At 38.0% G+C, this 19,007-nt stretch overlaps 1 protein-coding gene across 6 annotated transcripts in view; it reads right to left on the bottom strand.

Annotated features, from left to right (window-relative positions):
* raw (NDT-like domain-containing protein raw) overlaps positions 1–19,007 on the bottom strand; it is a 128,734-nt gene that overhangs the window by 10,319 nt on the left and 99,408 nt on the right. For 5 of the 6 annotated variants that reach the window (XM_089234397.1, XM_089234399.1, XM_089234400.1 and 2 more), the window contains 11 exons: positions 13,371–13,480; positions 11,960–12,074; positions 11,552–11,631; positions 11,087–11,104; positions 9,848–9,939; positions 8,957–9,010; positions 5,126–5,204; positions 4,592–4,673; positions 2,754–2,957; positions 925–988; positions 82–261 (listed from right to left, as the gene is read on the bottom strand). In XM_089234397.1, coding sequence (XP_089090523.1) covers positions 82–261; positions 925–988; positions 2,754–2,957; positions 4,592–4,673; positions 5,126–5,204; positions 8,957–9,010; positions 9,848–9,939; positions 11,087–11,104; positions 11,552–11,631; positions 11,960–12,074; positions 13,371–13,480 — 1,078 coding nt within the window. Of the gene's footprint in view, positions 1–81; positions 262–924; positions 989–2,753; positions 2,958–4,591; positions 4,674–5,125; positions 5,205–8,956; positions 9,011–9,847; positions 9,940–11,086; positions 11,105–11,551; positions 11,632–11,959; positions 12,075–13,370; positions 13,481–13,591; positions 13,715–19,007 lie in introns of those variants that run through there. The other variant, XM_089234401.1, reaches the window with a different exon arrangement.

Below are 19,007 nucleotides of genomic sequence, written 5' to 3'. Positions count from 1 at the left end.
TTGTTTGCTCATTAATAGTTTTTATGTTAAAATAATGAATTGAAAAGAAAAAAAAATTTTTTTTCCAAGAAATGTAATTACCTGGTTTCGGAGTTCTGTCATAATACAACAAAATTGATTGAAATCAACACGAATGTCTTCCGTTTTAGTTTCACTTGTAGCTATGCTGTCCGTGAAGACACCTTTTTGATTGGAAATGATGTTCTTTAAATTATCGATAGGAAGCTCAGCCGAAGTCAGAATCTTGAATGCCATGCATATCTAAACATATTGCACATATGATTATAATTTGAATAGATCAATACAATTGTAACAGAAACTGACTACATCTGTATAACATCAAATGGTGCCATATTGATTTCTCCACCATTCACACAAAAAAAGAGATGGCAATGTGTGAACAGATTTTTCATTAAAAAAATACAAATGTTTCAATTTTATTGAAAAGCATTTATCATCTAATTCAGAGTCAATCATTGAAATCAATTCTAATCACCACCAAATTGAAATTTCCGGCTTGCAGGGATTAACACAATTGTTAGTAATAATAACAGTTGACCAGTATGCTTTAATTTAATTGAACTCGACTGAGCCTAGTAAAACCTTATTATCTGGAGTGTAAGCCACCTCCTTGTCTTTTAGAGAGCACTCTATCCAGAACAGGAGCATCAGAAGTGTTTCATAATTAATGGTGCTCACCGTGAACTTCATTCCTTGCTACAGAATACTGTGTATGCTTGAGAGAGAGTGCACGCACACACACACAGCAGAATCCACTGGTTCTTGTGTGAACTGGGGGCTTAAAACTAAGTTACCTTTAAGAATGAGGTTATATACCTCTGGGTTTAATGACAATTTTAGGCAGTCCTTCATATGATCATGATGAACTGAAAACGTTTAATGTTAAGAGTATGTAATACTTACATCTTGTAAACTTATAAGACCAGAGCTGTCGGCATCCAAGTCATCAAACACTTCCCTCAGCTTTCTGTAAGGAAAAAAAAATTCAGTGAAGTTTAGCATTCCCATTCTGATAAGTTTCTGACGTAGAAATGAAAGCATTTTTATGACTAAAAATGTGATTACATTATCATGGAAAAAAATTAGAACTATTTCACCCACCTATGATTAAAAATCTCTTCATGTGATCATTTTTTGTCACACCGGCATCATTTTCTGCACACACAAGGACTAATTCGTTTCTGTGGCCATGTGGTTGCTGTTTCTGTTGTACCCCCCCCCCCCACACACACACAAGTATTTTATCATACTGGGCTACTGCACTCAAATCTCTTCAAATTTTAAAGTCATTAGATTATTGTGATTGTAATTTTCATCCTGCCATTAGCTAATTAGAGAGGAACTCAGCTGTATTTCTGTTAACTGTCGCTGGTGGGATTCAGACCCCTGACCTATCGAACTAGTAACAGGTATTCCAACCAGGTGGCTGTCTAATGTAATGACACATCAATGGCCCAGTTCAAAAATGAAATGATTCAAAATTCTCTAATTTGAGATAACTTCATTTTGAAGATTCATTTTGTATGGAGCTGAATGGGAATCAACTCACATTTAATCTCAGTAGGGAGTGTATAAGCAGAGTTGGGGATTGTTGCTGTTTCACAAACATGTAGAGGCATTTCCCACTGTTCTCATGGTGCGCTTAACTCAAAAATGCAATTTTCTGAGTCATTGCATTTTTGAACTGGGTTGTTGGCATCATTGCTTCATTACATACTGTTCTTTTAATTGTAGATTAATAAAAAACCTTAACTGTCTAATACATGTGTATGCCTAATGTAAGTGCATTTGCCATTATTGCAATCAACTGAACTTGTAAACTGAAATTCATGAACAACTGGTACTTTCTCACTGCAATGAAATTTCCAGGTAGTAAGAAATTTTGATTTGGACAATATCACCCCTTTGTAAGGCTATGGAATAAACAAGAGCAGTGGTTCCCAACATTTTTTTGTCCAACCTAAGCATTTTGTAAAATCCCGATGCCCACCCCCATTAAGAGAGACGGTGGGGAGAGGAGACAATCAAAAATTGTAAAAAAGTTAAAATATTGAAAAAAAATCTTTAAACGCTGCTTCAATCTATTCCTGTGAATTTGAAATGCTTTTTGAAGATTAAAACCCAAAATTTCTTCAAATAGATTCTCTGTGCTCTCCCTTCAAAAGTAGGTCCTACTTAGGCTCCTGTCCTCTTTTGGGACACATATAAGCCTACAATAGAACCTCTTGATAACGAACACAAGTGAGACAGAAAATTTTGTCCCCCAACGAGGAATGTCCTGTAATGGGTACCAAAATACACTGAGGTCTGTCTATGTAATTGGAAAAAAAATTTCCATTATTGGGAAGTGTCTGTTAAAGGGGAAGTGTTTATTGAGGAAGGTTTTACAGTAGTATAAATTATGTGAAAAGGGGATCTCCTATCCACGTTTAGGAAGCCAAAAATTTATCAACCTGGTCTAAAGCAGGGGTTTTCAACCTCTGAGACAGCGTGAGCCAAAAATAAATTTATATGAAGCCCAACGTAGAAAATAAAACATATACTGTGGTATCCCTATTTACACAGTGGTGTCTCAACTGGTGGGCCCAAGGGCTTCTAGTATAGTATAGGATCCTATGGGTTGATTCAAATTTGGGAGAGTGATGGGAAAAAAAAAACCAAAAGGGGGGTAGTGGAACAAAAAAGTTTGGAAAACTCTGAACAGCTACTGAGTAATTAAAAGAAAAACTTACATTAGCTTGTCTCCAATTTTGAGGTAAGCCATCTTAACTGGTCGGGCGTCATCTTGGAGAGTAAGATCCTGAGGTTTGATGTTCCTCTGTACAACAATTGCAGTAGATTTGAGGGCATCAGAAATGTTATGGAAAACTGGAATGCCTTGCCTCTCGACTATATCCTGAAGGTACCTGTGTCCCTGCTGCAAGTCACGAAACTCCCTAGTAGAAAAGCAAAAACATTGTTATCTACTTCATAAAAAGCATTGATAACAGAATTTCAGAAACCAAGATAAGAGATTGCAATACACAATTCTTTGAAATTGATTAAAAAAACCATATCTAAAACAATGTATTGAAAATAGGATCTTGAGATTTGCATAAATTTTTTGAGGTACTTGAGGTGATTAAAACTTAGAGCACAGCATTGGTCACTGGTGCCTAATAACATGACCGGAAATAGGGGAGAGGCGATGGGAAGCAACTGCCCCAGGTGGAAAAAATTTAGGGTGAAACAAAGAACACTGTTATAAAATTATTGAATTATGCAGTTGTGAGGGGTGGAAAAATAATGTTTGCCCCGGGTGGCAAAAAATCCTAATTACGCCCCCCCCCCTACCTAACAGCAATGTGAAATAGTGTAGTTACTTGTATATTCAATTCTTATTTGCGCAATAAACTTCGTAGGGAGTATAAAAGGTTTTTTTTTCACCCCTTACATTACTATGTGAAATTCCTATAATTAATATTCTGCAAGCAAACAAATATTTACTTTATAAGAATGGCAAAACATTATCGATAAAACATGAGTTACAATTTAGGTTTCGAGGCACTTCATGGTTTTCTCGAATATTTTATTCTAACTTTGTAACAACAAATACTGTTTTAGTAGAGTGAATCCCAACCTTTCAAGCTTCCAGTACCTCCCCCCCCCCCCCCCCTGGAAATACATATCTCCTTAGAAATGTGTAAGAAGCATGTGTTGTGAATGTGTAGAAATGATGTGTGTCCAATAAGATTTGGAGACTTACTTTTTACTAGAAATGTACAAGAGGCTTGCACAGTGACATATTTACCGGGCAGGGGGGGGGGGGGGAACTTATAGCATAGGATGTCAAGTTCAGAGGAGCAGAAAATTTGAGAAATGAAAGGTGGAAGAAGAGCGGAAAAATTTGTACACCCTTAAATCAATCAGCCTCTGCCGAGACAGTAAGAGGCCATACAAGTATTACATATATAAGCAGATTTTCAGCCATTTTTGACTCCGTCCCCCCTGTCAGCAAAACACTGACCCCCCCCCTTCCCCTCAGCGAAATTTCGTCAGCAGCTTAGAATATTTCATATCTTCAAAAAGGGGTGGTTGATGACGTAAGCAACCTTCAAACCCCCCTCCCCCCTGTCATAAAAAGTCAGCAAATCCGAACCCCCCCCCCCCGATGCTGACATAATACTTGAATGACCCTAAAAGACTAGGTCAGTGAGTGACCTAGAAAATTTGAAAGAGCACAAGTGAGCAAAAGAGTGACCTAAGATTGAGAGATTAGGTCAATGAGTGACCTAGAGTGTGTGCAAGCATGTTAATGATCAAAAACATATAGACATAAGGTTATAGAATATTACATACATATAAATAAGATTAATTATATCTATCACCAAAAGAGTGACCTAGAGAGTGTGGAAGCATGTGAATGACCAAAAGAGTGAACTTGTATATTGTGGCAAAATTAATGCCTTATGCTTTTTAATCAATTTACTCATTTTTCAAACATCCCTGAAAAGCCTGTCATATACCCTCGGGGGTACAAAAGTAAAAACAGCTGTCCTAGTTAATTAAACACCTTGAAACTAAAACTTACTTTTCCGTGATAGTTTCACCAAATATAACAGTTCCTGGCTTTTCGAATTCATGGAGAACAAGTATCAACTTTCGCATCGTACCTAGTAAGATAAAGAGCATTTTGTGAAGAAATTGAGCCAACAAGTCATTGATAACATAAGAACAGAGATATAGGATATACATTTTAGATCTCAAATCAAAAAATCCAATAATACAGTTGGACTTGCTTATAATGAACATGGATGTTACAAATTTTCACACACAACAAAGTTTTTTGTTTCTCGCATATTTCATATTGCTTATCTATGCTTATCAAGCTGATGCAGTTATAACAAAGTTTGTTTACCATGAATATTGTTGCTGATTTTTCCAATTTCATTATATGTAGGCCTGACTGCATAAAAAAATTGACACAAAATTTTCCATATGACAATTTCTTTTCTCAAGATATATAATACCAACATTATGAACGGAAAGCACACACATTCAAGTTTCCTGAAATGACAGTGACACTACAAAAAGAAACGATCCTTTTTGCTAACTCATAACTTACCAGCAATGTGAGATGCTTCTATCATAGAAGCAACTGACCTCGTCTGGTTGTCAATTACAAAAAACATCACCTCAGCATTCTGCAAAACAAAGAACAAGAATTTTAGGTTCTAAGGCTTAGATTTTTGCCAATTAATGTAAACATCACATTCTTAAATTAAATTTTGTTGATTAAATATATTTACATAGGGTTACCAGATTTGAAAACTTTCTTTCAAACCAAACACAGTCCATGCTCTATCGCTGTTGGGTAATTTTAGCATATCCCCAATGGGACTGGACCATGGTGGACTAGATTCAAAAACTGAGAAAGGAGAAGGCACCCTTTGTAATGTCACTTTTCCCAATTCTCATAACAATGACGCCACTATACTGACAAAAAAAAAAAAAAAAAAACAAAAAAAAAAAACCACCCGGTCACCATAATAATTTCTCCTACCTAAAACAGAACCACTATAAAAAGCAAACACAGTAAAAAAAGAACAATTACTGATCCATATCCTTTCACTTATAATGAATTGTACCCCTCCCATCTGGTCAGTTTTATTTCTTTGAAGGCTTTGCTGGAGCACGGCGAGGTTTTCTTAGGACTAGAATCTTGTCTTTTGTTACATTTATTCACATTTCTGAAAGCTTCCATAGCTTGTTTAAACTCTATGCTCAGAAGGGTTTTCTCTCGGGAGCATTGTTTTTTTTTGTCAGAGGCGATTTGCAATAGTAATCAGCATCGAGTGTTGTTTTCATCTTTTTACATCCTTTACTTCTGAATGATAGAAGTAACATCCCTCCGTAGCCGGTCAATTTGTCGCAATCAACTTGTCGCGCTCAACTCGTCGCGCATCAATTTGTCGCAGTGCCAATTCGTCGCGGTACAAATTCGTCGCAGTGCCAATTCGTCGCGGTACAAATTCGTCGCGGTACAAATTCGTCGCAGAGCCAATTCGTCGCGATACAAATTCGTCGCAGAGCCAATTCGTCGCGATACAAATTCGTCGCGGTACAAATTCGTCGCGATACAAATTCGTCGCAGAGCCAATTCGTCGCGGTACAAATTCGTCGCAGAGCCAATTCGTCGCGGTACAAATTCGTCGCAGTGACAATTTGTCGTGTAACCAATTCGTCGGGACGTCAATTTATCGCAGAGTCAACTCGTCACGCGATCTGTATGTAGGTTTTTTGTCTCATACGTGAAAAATAAACATGAAGAAAAGTTTTTTTCCATCAAGAAATGCACACAGTTTACTAAATTTTTTTTTTGTCATTTCGAAAAAAATCATCGAAATTAAAATTACAATTGATATTAATGTTTTATTATTTAATTATTGTAAATGTTAAAAAAATCATTTTTTCTATGATAAAATTTTAAAATTCTGTAAAAAAATGTCGGTGTTTATGATATTCCCCAAATTACAGTACAGCGGAGGCTCTCTTTAAGTGTAAACTTGTATCTGTCCCATGTGGAATCGAGACTCCCACCAACATTAACCACTACAGTATCTCCACAAGAACCTGAAATAATTAATAATTTAATTTAATTAATATTTCATTTTCACGGGATAAGCCACACTTGTCGCTTTCTCTCGAGATTTCCATTACTCGTAGCGAGGGGAGTTGGGGCGCACACTGAGATGATAAATTGCGATCACATACATTTTCAAAATTTAATTTGCACCGGATAAGTTGCTCAAGTTAAAAACTCAAAAAATCCAACCAATAAAGTTCATAGGTTACATTCGAGCAAATGCAACCGATAATCTTATTGGTTGAATTTTTCAAGTTTTATAAAAGGACTTTTAGAACACTTTCATAGTGTAATGCTAGCCTTAGATATATTGTCGGTAAAAAATTCCTCAAAGATGTATTCCCTACATGGCAGATACATATTCAATAGTGAATTAGGGCCATTCAAGTATTACGTAAGCAGATTTTCAGCCATTTTTGACCCCCTCCCCCTTGTCAGCAAAAATCAGCAAAACACTGACCCCCATCCCCTCCATTTCATTTCATAAATTTCACCAGAAGCTTAGAATATTTCATATCTTCAAAAAGGGGTGGTTGATGACGTAAGCAACCTTCAATCCCCCCCCCCCCCGCCATCAAAAGTCAACAAATCCGAAACTCCCTCCCCGATCCTGACGTAATACTTGAATGACCCCTTAGGCAAATTGTGTTTTGGGATGGGCATTGATCCTAATTTATCATCTTGGTGTGTTCGCCCAACGCCACTCGCTGCGAGAAATGGAGATCCCGCCAGAAAGCGGGAGTGCGGCTTATACGGTGAAAATTTAATTTTGAAAATTTATTTTATCATAACTTATCATCTTCATGTGTTCTCCCAACGCCCCTCGCTGCGAGAAATGGAGATCCCGCCAGAAAGCGGGAGTGCGGCTTATACGGTGAAAATTTAATTTTGAAAATTTATTTTATCGTAATTTATCATCTTGGTGTGTTCGCCCAACGCCACTCGCTGCGAGAAATGGAGATCCCGCCAGAAAGCGGGAGTGCGGCTTATACGGTGAAAATTTAATTTTGAAAATTTATTTTATCGTAATTTATCATCTTGGTGTGTTCGCCCAACGCCACTCGCTGCGAGAAATGGAGATCCCGCCAGAAACGGGAGTGCGGCTTATACGGTGAAAATTTAATTTTGAAAATTTATTTTATCGCAATTTATCATCTTGGTGTGTTCGCCCAACGCCACTCGCTGCGAGAAATGGAGATCCCGTCAGAAAGCGGGAGTGCGGCTTATACGGTGAAAATTTAATTTTGAAAATTTATTTTATCGCAATTTATCATCTTGGTGTGTTCGCCCAACGCCACTCGCTGCGAGAAATGGAGATCCCGCCAGAAAGCGGGAGTGCGGCTTATACGGTGAAAATTTAATTTTGAAAATTTATTTTATCATAACTTATTTATCATCTTCGTGTGTTCGCCCAACGCCCCTCGCTGCGAGAAATGGAGATCCCGCCAGAAAGCGGGAAGTGTGGCATGAATACCATGAAAACTGAATTTTGAAAATTTATTTGATCGGCGTACTGACTCTGCGACAAATTCGTACCGCGACGAACTGATTCTGCGACAAATTTGCACCGCGACGAACTGACTCTGCGACAAATTTGTACCGCGACGAACTGACTCTGCGACAAATTTGTACCGCGACGAACTGACTCTGCGACAAATTTGTACCGCGACGAGTTTGTAGCACGACGAATTGACGCTGCGACAAATTGATTGCGACGAATTGTCGTGCGACAAGTTGATCGCGACGAATTGACCTAGACCCACATCCCTCCCTCCCTCCACACACAGTTCAGTACGTATTAACCGTACCAACAGCAAATGCTGTGTACACAGCATTTGCTGTTGGTGAGCAAACAATGGTATTCTCAAAATGGATGTTGCATTTTTATTCCTCCAGAGCTGTTTTTAGGACTATAATGTTCATATTATCTTGAAGCAAGGTGGGCTGTGGTTAGAATAACATCTGGCCTGCTTGAAGGCAATTTGGGATCTTTTATTCTGCGAATTCTAACTGTAATTGGTCAAATCGTGTAAAGGTGTGGGGGAAGAACACATCAAAACTTTCATATCAGTGAAGAGATATATGTTTCAGAGTGAAAAAAAAAATTCCCCCAAGGAAAAAAAGAGCAATTCTGGAAACATGGAGAGCTCGACAAAAGTGCAAATCTTCCAAAACATAGGAGGATGCTTGCTTGCAATGACAAAAATAAAAGAGGGCACGTCCTCCTAAAGGAAGATGTCTGGTAACCCTACACATACACGGATGCAATATGTAAATTATGCATAAGGAAAAAAAAGCCACGGTTTTTACCTGCTTTGCTTGATTCTCTAGTTCAATCAGCTCTGGTACCCACATGGCAACTTGCTGTAAAAATAAATATATTTCTAATTAACATCACATAATAACTTACATCTCCATTGCTGGGGCAAAATATTTAATTTAAATGTTTAAAATTACTGAAAGAATGACAGTCTTCATCAAGTTTTCATCAAAACATCTTGTCATAAGAGAATATTGATTAGTATTGTGAATAATTATTCTGCTCATTACGTATTTTTGTGTTCAAGATGCCCGCCGATAAACAAATTTCTTAATAAAATATATCATTCAGACAGACTTCAGGTTGTGTTCATAAATTTCTGTAACCAGCCAAAGGCTTCTGGGTGAATTCTAACGGCTCATCTTTCTAAGGTATGATTTACTTTAGTCAACACCAAATCAAAAGCAGAGATGAATTCCATTAGAATTATTTTTTACCCATGTATTTACTATATAGAAGAACCCATTAAAAATTCTGGCCTGCCAAGGATTGTGGTCTATGGGCCCAGCTGCGGGATGTAATGGGTAGCGAAATATTAGTGACTGTAAAAAATACATCAAAATAAATTGACTATAATTCATCATGCCAAAGCCTTTCTTAGGATTCAAATGCATGTGTGTAGGTACATTAGCATCATTACTGATGAAATAATAAAAAAAAAAATTAAAGTTCTTTTTATATGCAGGAGTTGGGCATATAGTTTGAAAAAATACATGCCCTGAGCATGTTGTTGGTTGATTGTTCAATCAGGGATTGAACAACCTGGTCTGTACATGCAAAAAAATTATTTTGGTTGTTCCCGGATATAGATGCTTTTACTGTTCATAAACGAAAACCAAGAAAATTAGTCAAAATGTTAATTTGCGATATAAGAAACCTACAGGGTTGTAATAAGTGATTCCCTTGTTCTTGAGGAATGGAATGGCAATATCTTTTCTCCATGTTGTTGGGTTGCAAGATCCACCCAGAAACACTGTAATGGGGGAAAAAAAGAAGAAAATTCAGTGATATCACATGTGCATTGTGTTCACTTTTATTAACACTAACACAGAACAGAATTCCATGTAAATTGCTTGTTTCCAACCCAATGATTTATACTAAAAATTAATCACTTTCAAAAATATGAACAACTTTCCTTTAAAGAAATTTAACAAAATTTTCATGTGGGCATTTGTTGATCTTTAAATTGCTTTCATTGTTATTTACATTATGGTCATGGTTGCTTGCTTGATCATCTTTTGATTATAGATTTGAATAAGTGATATTTATTACTTCTAAAGATGGAGTTCATAAAATTACATATAGATGGCATGCAAATATATGTTGCATATTTTTTTTCCCGTTTGTTATTTCCCTATTTTCTGAAAGGTTCCTTTGTACTGCTCTTGCACTTTGAAGTTAGAACAAAGATATTCTTACAAGGACTAGGGTGTTACATTGGTCTCTAGCATCCATCTTTCCATCTGGCTAGCTTGAATTACTCTGCCTACTGAACTATACTAATAGCTAGTGGCTACACTACTGCCCATATAGCTCTTTGGATCATTGGCGCATTAAATCAATGTCTCAGAAGTCAAAGCAGGAACAGCAATGGGGGGGGGGGGAGATCCAATACAGTGATACAGTGGTTGAAATCAGGGCTGGAAAAATCTATTGCCTGAGGCATATAAAAAAATTTACCATAGAGGGTTGAGTTATAGATTATATAATAAGCTAAATAGCTTATTACTTACATTTTTATGAATATTTGGGAGTCGCCTGTTGTCTTGCACACAAAGTTTTCCTTATGGTCAGGTAAATATGGTTTTATTAATGTGTAAAGATTCTAATGTGAAGAGGGTGATTAAAAAATATCTTAGGAAAATGATCGATATGGATTGTTCAATGGTTACAGTATGTCCAATAGATGGCAGTATTTGGCTGCATTCAAGAAGTACCGCCTCTTTTTTAGGAATTATTTTATAGGAGTAAAATTTCACCACTGTATATTACACTATATGCATAAGATTCTTATATTATGTACGATATACATTTTGCAAATTCAACATTTTGTAGTCAAATATAAATGCGTTACAAAGTAAGTTAGTTAAGTTATTATAAGTAAATAATAGTTAACTTACCTTCATATTTGGAAGAGCCTGTAAAATAAGGAAGGAAAGTTTGGATTAATTTTCATTTAATAGAAAATATCAAACTAAAATTATCATGTAAAATGATATCAAGCAAATATGATCAAATTTCTCGTTATAAAAGCCTCATAGAGACCACACACACGCACACAATCAAGCCAAGGAAAATATTTGAAATTTACGCATAATATACCTGGCAAAATAACCTGTTAAGTTGTTTTCTGCCAAATTCAAAGACAGATCGCAGCACTACTCAAACCACATACATAACACAGGCACTTCTCAAACAATGTTAAGTTCAACTTCATGTTAAGCACAGAACACATACAGCACAAATATGACGAAGCCAATGTCTGCACCCTGGGGCGGGACATCACTTGATATAAAGGTAGGTACAATGAAAGATCACAAAAAGCTCTACTAGCTTTGAATCAAAGAAAAATTCAATGAACTTACGAGTCGCGGAACTTCTTCTTCTGTGGATGAGTTTCCGACTCGTTTTTGTATTTTTAGAAAGAGGAGTTGGTCGAGGAACCCTTGTAAAAATGAAATTGGAAAAATAAATTCAAATACACTCGTAAAGGTACCAAACAAATTTCAAATTCAAACGTATTACAGTAATTTCCTGCATGTTATCAGCGGAGTGTATGTTAGAAACATCTGAACTTCTGTGTGTAGATTATAGGCCGCTGAATATAATTTTTCTCTGAGATTAGCAGATTATTTGAGGTCTTTTTCTCAGGTTAGTGAAATTCATGTGGGTCAATGAATTTTCCACATAATAATTTTCATTTTCTACTTTCTTGTCAATGAAATTATACACAGGAAATTAAACTGCTTAGAATAAATTTTTGTAAAACTTACTTTGTGTCATAGCAAGGTTTGAGTTCTGAAGCATAGACGCAGAATTCTCCGAATGTAATATAATCACTTTCTTGTCTTTTTGAACATTCCTTTGCACAATGCAACATTTCATGAACTGGAAGAACAAACAAACAACCTTTTATAGAGTACTAATGGCAAAATATATGGACAATGAAAGAGATAAATAGCAAACAACGCAATGGGATCAACATTTTCCGATCTCTGGACCATCCATTAAATTTGAACTCATTAGTACACCAACAATATTACACGCATTATGTTCAAATTATTTATGATAAGCAACGTAAAAATGTTACTGCATAAACATTATTCTTCATTATTCTACATATTACAAGCATTTCATTCCATCATTAATGATAATAATCAACGTAAAAATGTCATTGTATAACGGTCGCGACCAGTGTCGTGTTAAGAGCATCCTGGACAACGGGCAACGCGATTTTTCTGAGGCCTCTTCCTGGCAAGACGTGTCTGCATACTAAGTTACATGCTTACTTTCTAAAACTTCAATCATATCTTATTTTCATGAGGTCCCTGGCCTGCGCCCGGTTGAGCCCCTTAACCCTTAAATGTTAAATTGTTTTTTTCGAGCTGATGATTTTTTTCATAGTTGATAGCAAGTGTAAAAAGCCTGAAAAATCATTACAAAAAAATCTATCTCGATTTGTATTGCTAATACAAGGCCTTAAAGAGGCTGTATAAGCTTCAAAAATCGTCCACAAAATATAGGTATTGAAGTAATATTACATCAGGGGTCGGTCCAGACATTTCGGTAGGGTCCCGTTTTTGTGAAAATTTTCCTTATTTTTGTGAAAAGGGTCATTAATTTTGTGAAAAATAAGTAATTTTCTGGGGGAGCGAAATAATCGAGTTCATTCATCACAAAAGAAATGAGAAGAGAAATTTATGGTCGCATTTATTTGTGTTTTGTGAAGGGTCCGGAAAAGGGGACCCAAATTTCAGCTGGACAAGCCCTGTTCATTCTAAATATATAACTACGTTCATTGCGATTCGCACTACAGTAAGAAAAAAAAAAATTCCGGTCACTAACTTCAAGGTAAAAAAATAAAAAAATAAATGCAAACAAGACATTTTTCACCAAATCAGTGAAATTAGAGCCACACATGGTCTGCAATAAACAAAGAGTTGTTGTCGTTAATTGGGACATCTACCAACCAATTCAAAATATCAAATGGAAAGAAAATTACCTTAGGTTATGCGCTAAGTCGATTTTGAATTTTTATCTGTAAACTGGCTGCAGTAATGAACATCTAAAGGACTCTTAAATATGCGTAGCTTTGCACGCATATAAAGAATTAAGACGGTACTGGTTGCGACTAGCCATGATAAGGTACTAATGAAATGAAATATGAAACCGTAAATAACTCACCTTGGGAAGATGAAGGATAAATTTCCATATCGTGGAAAGTATTGGGAACTACTTCGGATGACAACTTGTCGATAGATTCAGCCCTTTCACTCCATATCTGGAACAGCTTCCTGAAATATCAACGTTAATGTTATTCGTGAAAAATAAAAAACCGCAAGTATTATTTCGTAACAAATTGTCTACAAGATTATTAGAAAAAAAATAAATACATATATACATACACCGTCAATATCCACAGACCCATACGTAATTCGAAATAAACTGAATGAGTTGTTTATCCTCACGCATACAGAGCCGATTCTGGAACAGACACAAACACCGCGAACCACCACGAAGACTAGGCCACAAAATCACCAGAGTAATTCATTAAATACACGCGCACAATATGGTTCAATACCATAACAATTGCAATTACGACACGGTCATTAATATCTTCCGAGCTTACTTCTGTAAACAGTTTTCACGGTCAATGCAAGAAAGAGAGACGACATCCATTGCCGCCCTCATTGAGAATTTCCAAGGAAAAAAAAAAAAACAGCAACTGATATGTACTTATGATACTCCGAAGAAATCTATTAACTCTACCAAAGAAACATAAAAACGTTCCAGAAAGAGAAAGAAATAACGAAATAATAATAGTAATTCCACAAAAAAAAAAAAAGAAACGAAAACTTCACCTCAATTACGTGACGTCAGCGGTAATGATATCGAAACCATCGTAGACACCACAAAGAAAGAAAGCACGTGTTTCTTGAAAGAACACTATCTCATTGGTAGCGTATAGTTTCTCAGTTCTCTGATAATGAACGTTAGCTGCCCTTTTATGACTATTCATTCTCCATTATTAGTCTGTGACGTATTCAATTACTGTAACGTATCCCGCAAAATAACAAAAAATCGTAGGGACGTCACTTCCGACATAAACACCCATAAAAAAAAAAAAACACGTATTAAGCCGCAAACAGGTCCAGAATTCATCTCTGTGACGTCCAAAGCTTGCATTTCCGTCTAAAAGTACCGCCAAACGGAACAGAATAATTAACTCATTGTAACAACCAGTGTAAACATTGGCGGATTGTTCGAGGCATCGTCAACAGTTGTTTCCTTCGTTCATTATGAAATAGTTTTTTACGCAAGTATATACGCTCACATATTTGTATAGTGAATTCGATTCCGTGAATAATAATGATATAGTGTTTACTGGCCGTGAAAGAGTGTGGTGATTTCATATTGTGCCTCCTACAAATGCATTCGGTAATGTTTTGTTTTTTTGAAATGTTTATTGAAGGAATACGTCCGCCCACGATGTAGCACCCTAAACCTCAAACTGCGCAGTTTGTAATTCTTATTTACGTTTCTAAAAAGCATCACTTGATATTCATAGTAGTGAGAAATGTCAACAACATTATCATAATGAATGGTGGAAAAAATAATAACATTGTCCCTGTTTTTTCATTGCCACTTCAGACGCAGACATTTTCTATTATCGGGAGTCACGTGACTTATTTTTATATTTCTAATTTGGAGGGGGGGGGGGTATAACATGGAAAGCTGCGAGCGCTTTAGTTTTTTTCCATGTTTATCACGCCATGTGTTAAACATCGAAGGTACCAAACACTATGAAATATCATCTTAGGCTCCAAATATTTACATTCAGCTAAAAGATTTGCTATCAAAATTTTGTTTCAGAACGAAAAATTATCGATTCAAGTTATGAATTGATGAAGGTTGGGATGAGGCTGCCTATGTTGGTGGAGGCCTATTGGGATACATAGGCTGCCTTCATCAACCTATCTTCTCTACCTTATCTTTGTTGATCGGGAACAACATTGACGGAGTGTTCAAGGAATTGCCACGTTTGTTTTCTTCGTTCATTATGAAACTGTTTTAAGCAGGTTATACACAGTGAATAATAATAGTGTTTACTGGGGTCGTGAAAGCACGTGGCGATTTAATGTTGTGCTTCCTACTACCCCCATGTGCATTCGATAACGTTTTTTTTAAATGTTTATTGAAGAAATACGCCCGCCCACGATAGCACTACGAACCCCAAAACTGCGCAGTTCACCATTTTTATTTATGCTTTCGTCACCAAAAGCTTGATATTCATAGTAGTGAGAAATGTAAACAACAGCATCATCATGGATGGTGGAAAAATAGAATAATGTGAACTAGTTCTTGTTTTTTTCGTTGCCACTTCAGACGTAGACATTTTCTGATATCGGGAGTCACACGTGACTTATTTTTATTGTGTTTTCACGACCGCGGCCATTCGAAGAAGAAAAAAAAAAGATAACATAGAAAAATGCGACACAGCTTTCTCGTTTTCTCCTGATACCCAAGGAAAAAACATGTTTTTCTTTGATCCGATTTTCGTAGGTCGCGTTTGTCGCGCCATCTGTAAAGCATCGAAGGTACCAAATACTACAGTTATAATTTTAGTCAAATATTTACGTTCAGTGAAAGGATTTGCCATCGAAATTTCCTTTAGAAACAAAAAATTATTGACCCAACTTATGAGTCGGTGAAGATTGATGTGAGGTTGTCTATGTTGGTGGAGGTCTATGGGTTGCATAGGCTACCTCAGGGGGTTCTCAAACCTTTTCCACCCGCGGTACCTCTTTCCTCTTATTCAATGCTTATCCGCGAGCTCCACCGGCTCTCCAGAGCTGTTTAACGAAGAATATTTTAGAAAAACCACTACCAGACCAACCGTGATCCATGGGCGGAATACGGGGGGGGGCTGGGGAGAATTGCCCCCCCCCCCCCCAGCATCAAAGGTGGAGTCGACTGATCTAATGTATATATGTATATAAGAATTCATCATCATCGTGCCCCCCAGACTTCCAAGTCTATCTCCACCTATGCCGTGATCTCCGCTCTGTCCCGCTAGAGCAGTGATTCCCAACGTGGGCGTTAACACCCCCCTGGGGGGCGATGGAATGTTCCAGGGGGGCGGTAGAAGCTACGGGTATAACATAGGATCCTATGGGTTAGATTGCGTTGGGGGCGATGGGAGAAACAAATTTCTGAAGAAGGGGGACAATGGGACAAAAAAGGTTGGGAAACTATGACCTAGAGAGATATAAGCTGGTTCTTCTCAGAAGTGGGCAACGGTGGAATCCAACGACATCCACGATCGGCGAACCCCCCCCCCCTCCAGGCCAGACAGCCACAAGCCAAAGAATAACCACCGCTCCACGATGCCCCTGATGAAGTTTAAAGACGCACCAGGGCACGGTGGCCCACAATTTGAGAACCCTAGGTTACCTTGATCAACCCGTATATTTTCGACACATAATTTTCCGAACCGAAGCAAAATAATCGAAAGCGGCTCCACATTGTCTATTCGTATCTCCCTGTTTTACCAGGGGATGCAAATGCCCCTGTGGTGGTCGAGGGGTCGTAGTGATGGACTCGAGTCGCGAGGTCCCGGGTTCGAACCCCACCATCGCCACAGTGGTGGTTAGCTGAAGTTGGCCTTCTGTGGTTCCCAACTTCAAGGCGCGAATGCGAGCCGATCTCCCCTTTAAAAAGTCTCTCCACAGAGAGCAACAGATGTAATAAATGTAATTCAATCATAACAAATCACTCACTTCACTTCTGAAATATAGATGGCAGCACTGAAAAATCAAACACGACACTACATACGCACTCGGACTGTTAGGGTACACGGGCCACTGTGGTGGTCGAGTGGTTATAGTGACGGACTCGCATCGCGAGGATCCGGGTTCGAACCGCCACAGTGGTGGTCGGCTGAAGTTGGTTTTCTGTGATTTCCAACTTCAAGGCGTGAATGCGAGCCGATCTCCCGTTAAAAAGTCTCGCCAAAGAGAGCAACAGGCCTACAACGTAACAAATATTCAATCATTATACTTCACTCCCAATTTGAAGCACACAATATCAAGCACAACACTAGCTACACACTCAGAGTGTTAGGTGCACTCACTTTGTTCCAGACTCTGCCACGAAGCTGGGCTGGAAGAGATCTCGGCAACGGGATAAGTCCAGTGGCAGAGCCCCTGGCGTTCATTCATTCATGTTAGGGTACACGCGCAGTTACACTTCGGCGAAACTAACTAGGTAGTAAATCGCCCATAAATAGTGATAGACCTGAGTTGTGCTCGGTTTGAAAGAAAGGGAATGCAAATATTGGACGAGGTCCTTAGGGGCCGTTCAAGTATTACGTAAGCAAATTTTTAGCCATTTTTGACCCCCCACCCTGTCAGCAAAACTCTGACCCCCCTCCCCCTTTGTCAGCAAATTTTCGTCATCAGCTCTGCCCCTCTGAATCCAACTCATATTTTCATAAAGGGTGGTTGATGACGTAAACATAATCCAAATCCCCCCTCCCCCCCTGCCATCAAAAGTCAGCAAATCGGAAACCCCCTCTCCCCATCGATGATGACGCAATACTTGAACGGTGCCTTAGGTGAGTGATTCTTAACAAGGGTTTTTAGAGCTCAAAGGATCAGATCCACATGAGCTTGAATCCGAGTCGTCCGTGAGATCATCTGATCCGGTGTCATCTGATGTAGCCTGTGACCTCAAACTTAATTTTTCGATTATTTATTTTTTTTATTTGCAGATCACCTAAGAGTGACTCGCTGCATATTGACAGATGATTTGAGTGACCCGCGGCACGTTTTCAAACCAATGAAGTGGCCTGTAGTCTCGTGTCCGCGGGCCACAGGTTAAAATTTACTGCTCCTCAATACCAATCTTCCAAGCTGAACACGGCCCAGGCTCTATCGACCATCAATGGAAAAAAAAAAATTAATTAATATTAAAGTTGTTAGCCCCCCCGCCTCCCCGCTCAAGGACGCGGAGAGCAAGTTTTGGCATCAAAGTGACATTTAAATTAAAACTTGTGCCATCTCTATAGACGTCTAGACAAACTCTGACACTGTTTTTTTGATAACAATTTCCTCGTTAATAGAATGGCAATCATTAAATGATCGGGGACCTACATTGCCATTTCATTCACATTGTTTGGCAGCTAGATTAAAATAATAATAACAATAGTGATTGCATAGAGAAGAGGCAATACCGCGTTTTTCATTCATCCAGCGACCGACTGCGACGTTATGGGGGGGGGGGGGGGGACCGTCATGAATATTGCAAAAGGCCGTCCAGGATGTTTGCTTATTTTCAGATTGCGTAAAATAAAAAAAAATTTACGTTGACGTAATTGTAACGAAATCTTCATTATTTATGGGGAGTTTCGTAAACGCGCCACATCCCCTCCGGAATTAAAATGAACCGTTTCATTACATGCGTTGGTATTTCATAAATTTTTTTTTTTTCCACGCGATTGCAAGCGTTAATTAGAGAGAGGGAAAAAAGAGAGATAATTATTCGGTGAAATGTAGATGGCGTCGTGACATTTTGAATAAAGCAAGAAATCTAATGTTACTGGGGAGCAGTTTTTATTAATATGTAATTTTATATTCCTTTTTTTTTTTCAATGTGTGGGTACCCTTTGCTTTAGACATAGACTGTCTACACCCGCAAATCTTCCAACCAGCGCAAAAAAAAAAAAAAAAACTGGTTTTGGAATGCGGCTATTACTGCGCGGACTATTTTAATGGTCGATTTTGCGCAGCTGAGAACTGCGTAGCGTGAAGGGTGTGGACC

This window comes from Pholcus phalangioides, unplaced genomic scaffold (genome assembly GCF_987345545.1).
Source record: "Pholcus phalangioides strain wild (caught in Gottingen) unplaced genomic scaffold, Ppha-v1.0 ptg000008l_1, whole genome shotgun sequence".
NCBI lineage: Eukaryota > Metazoa > Arthropoda > Arachnida > Araneae > Pholcidae > Pholcus > Pholcus phalangioides.
This window is presented reverse-complemented; position numbering and strand designations above follow the sequence as displayed.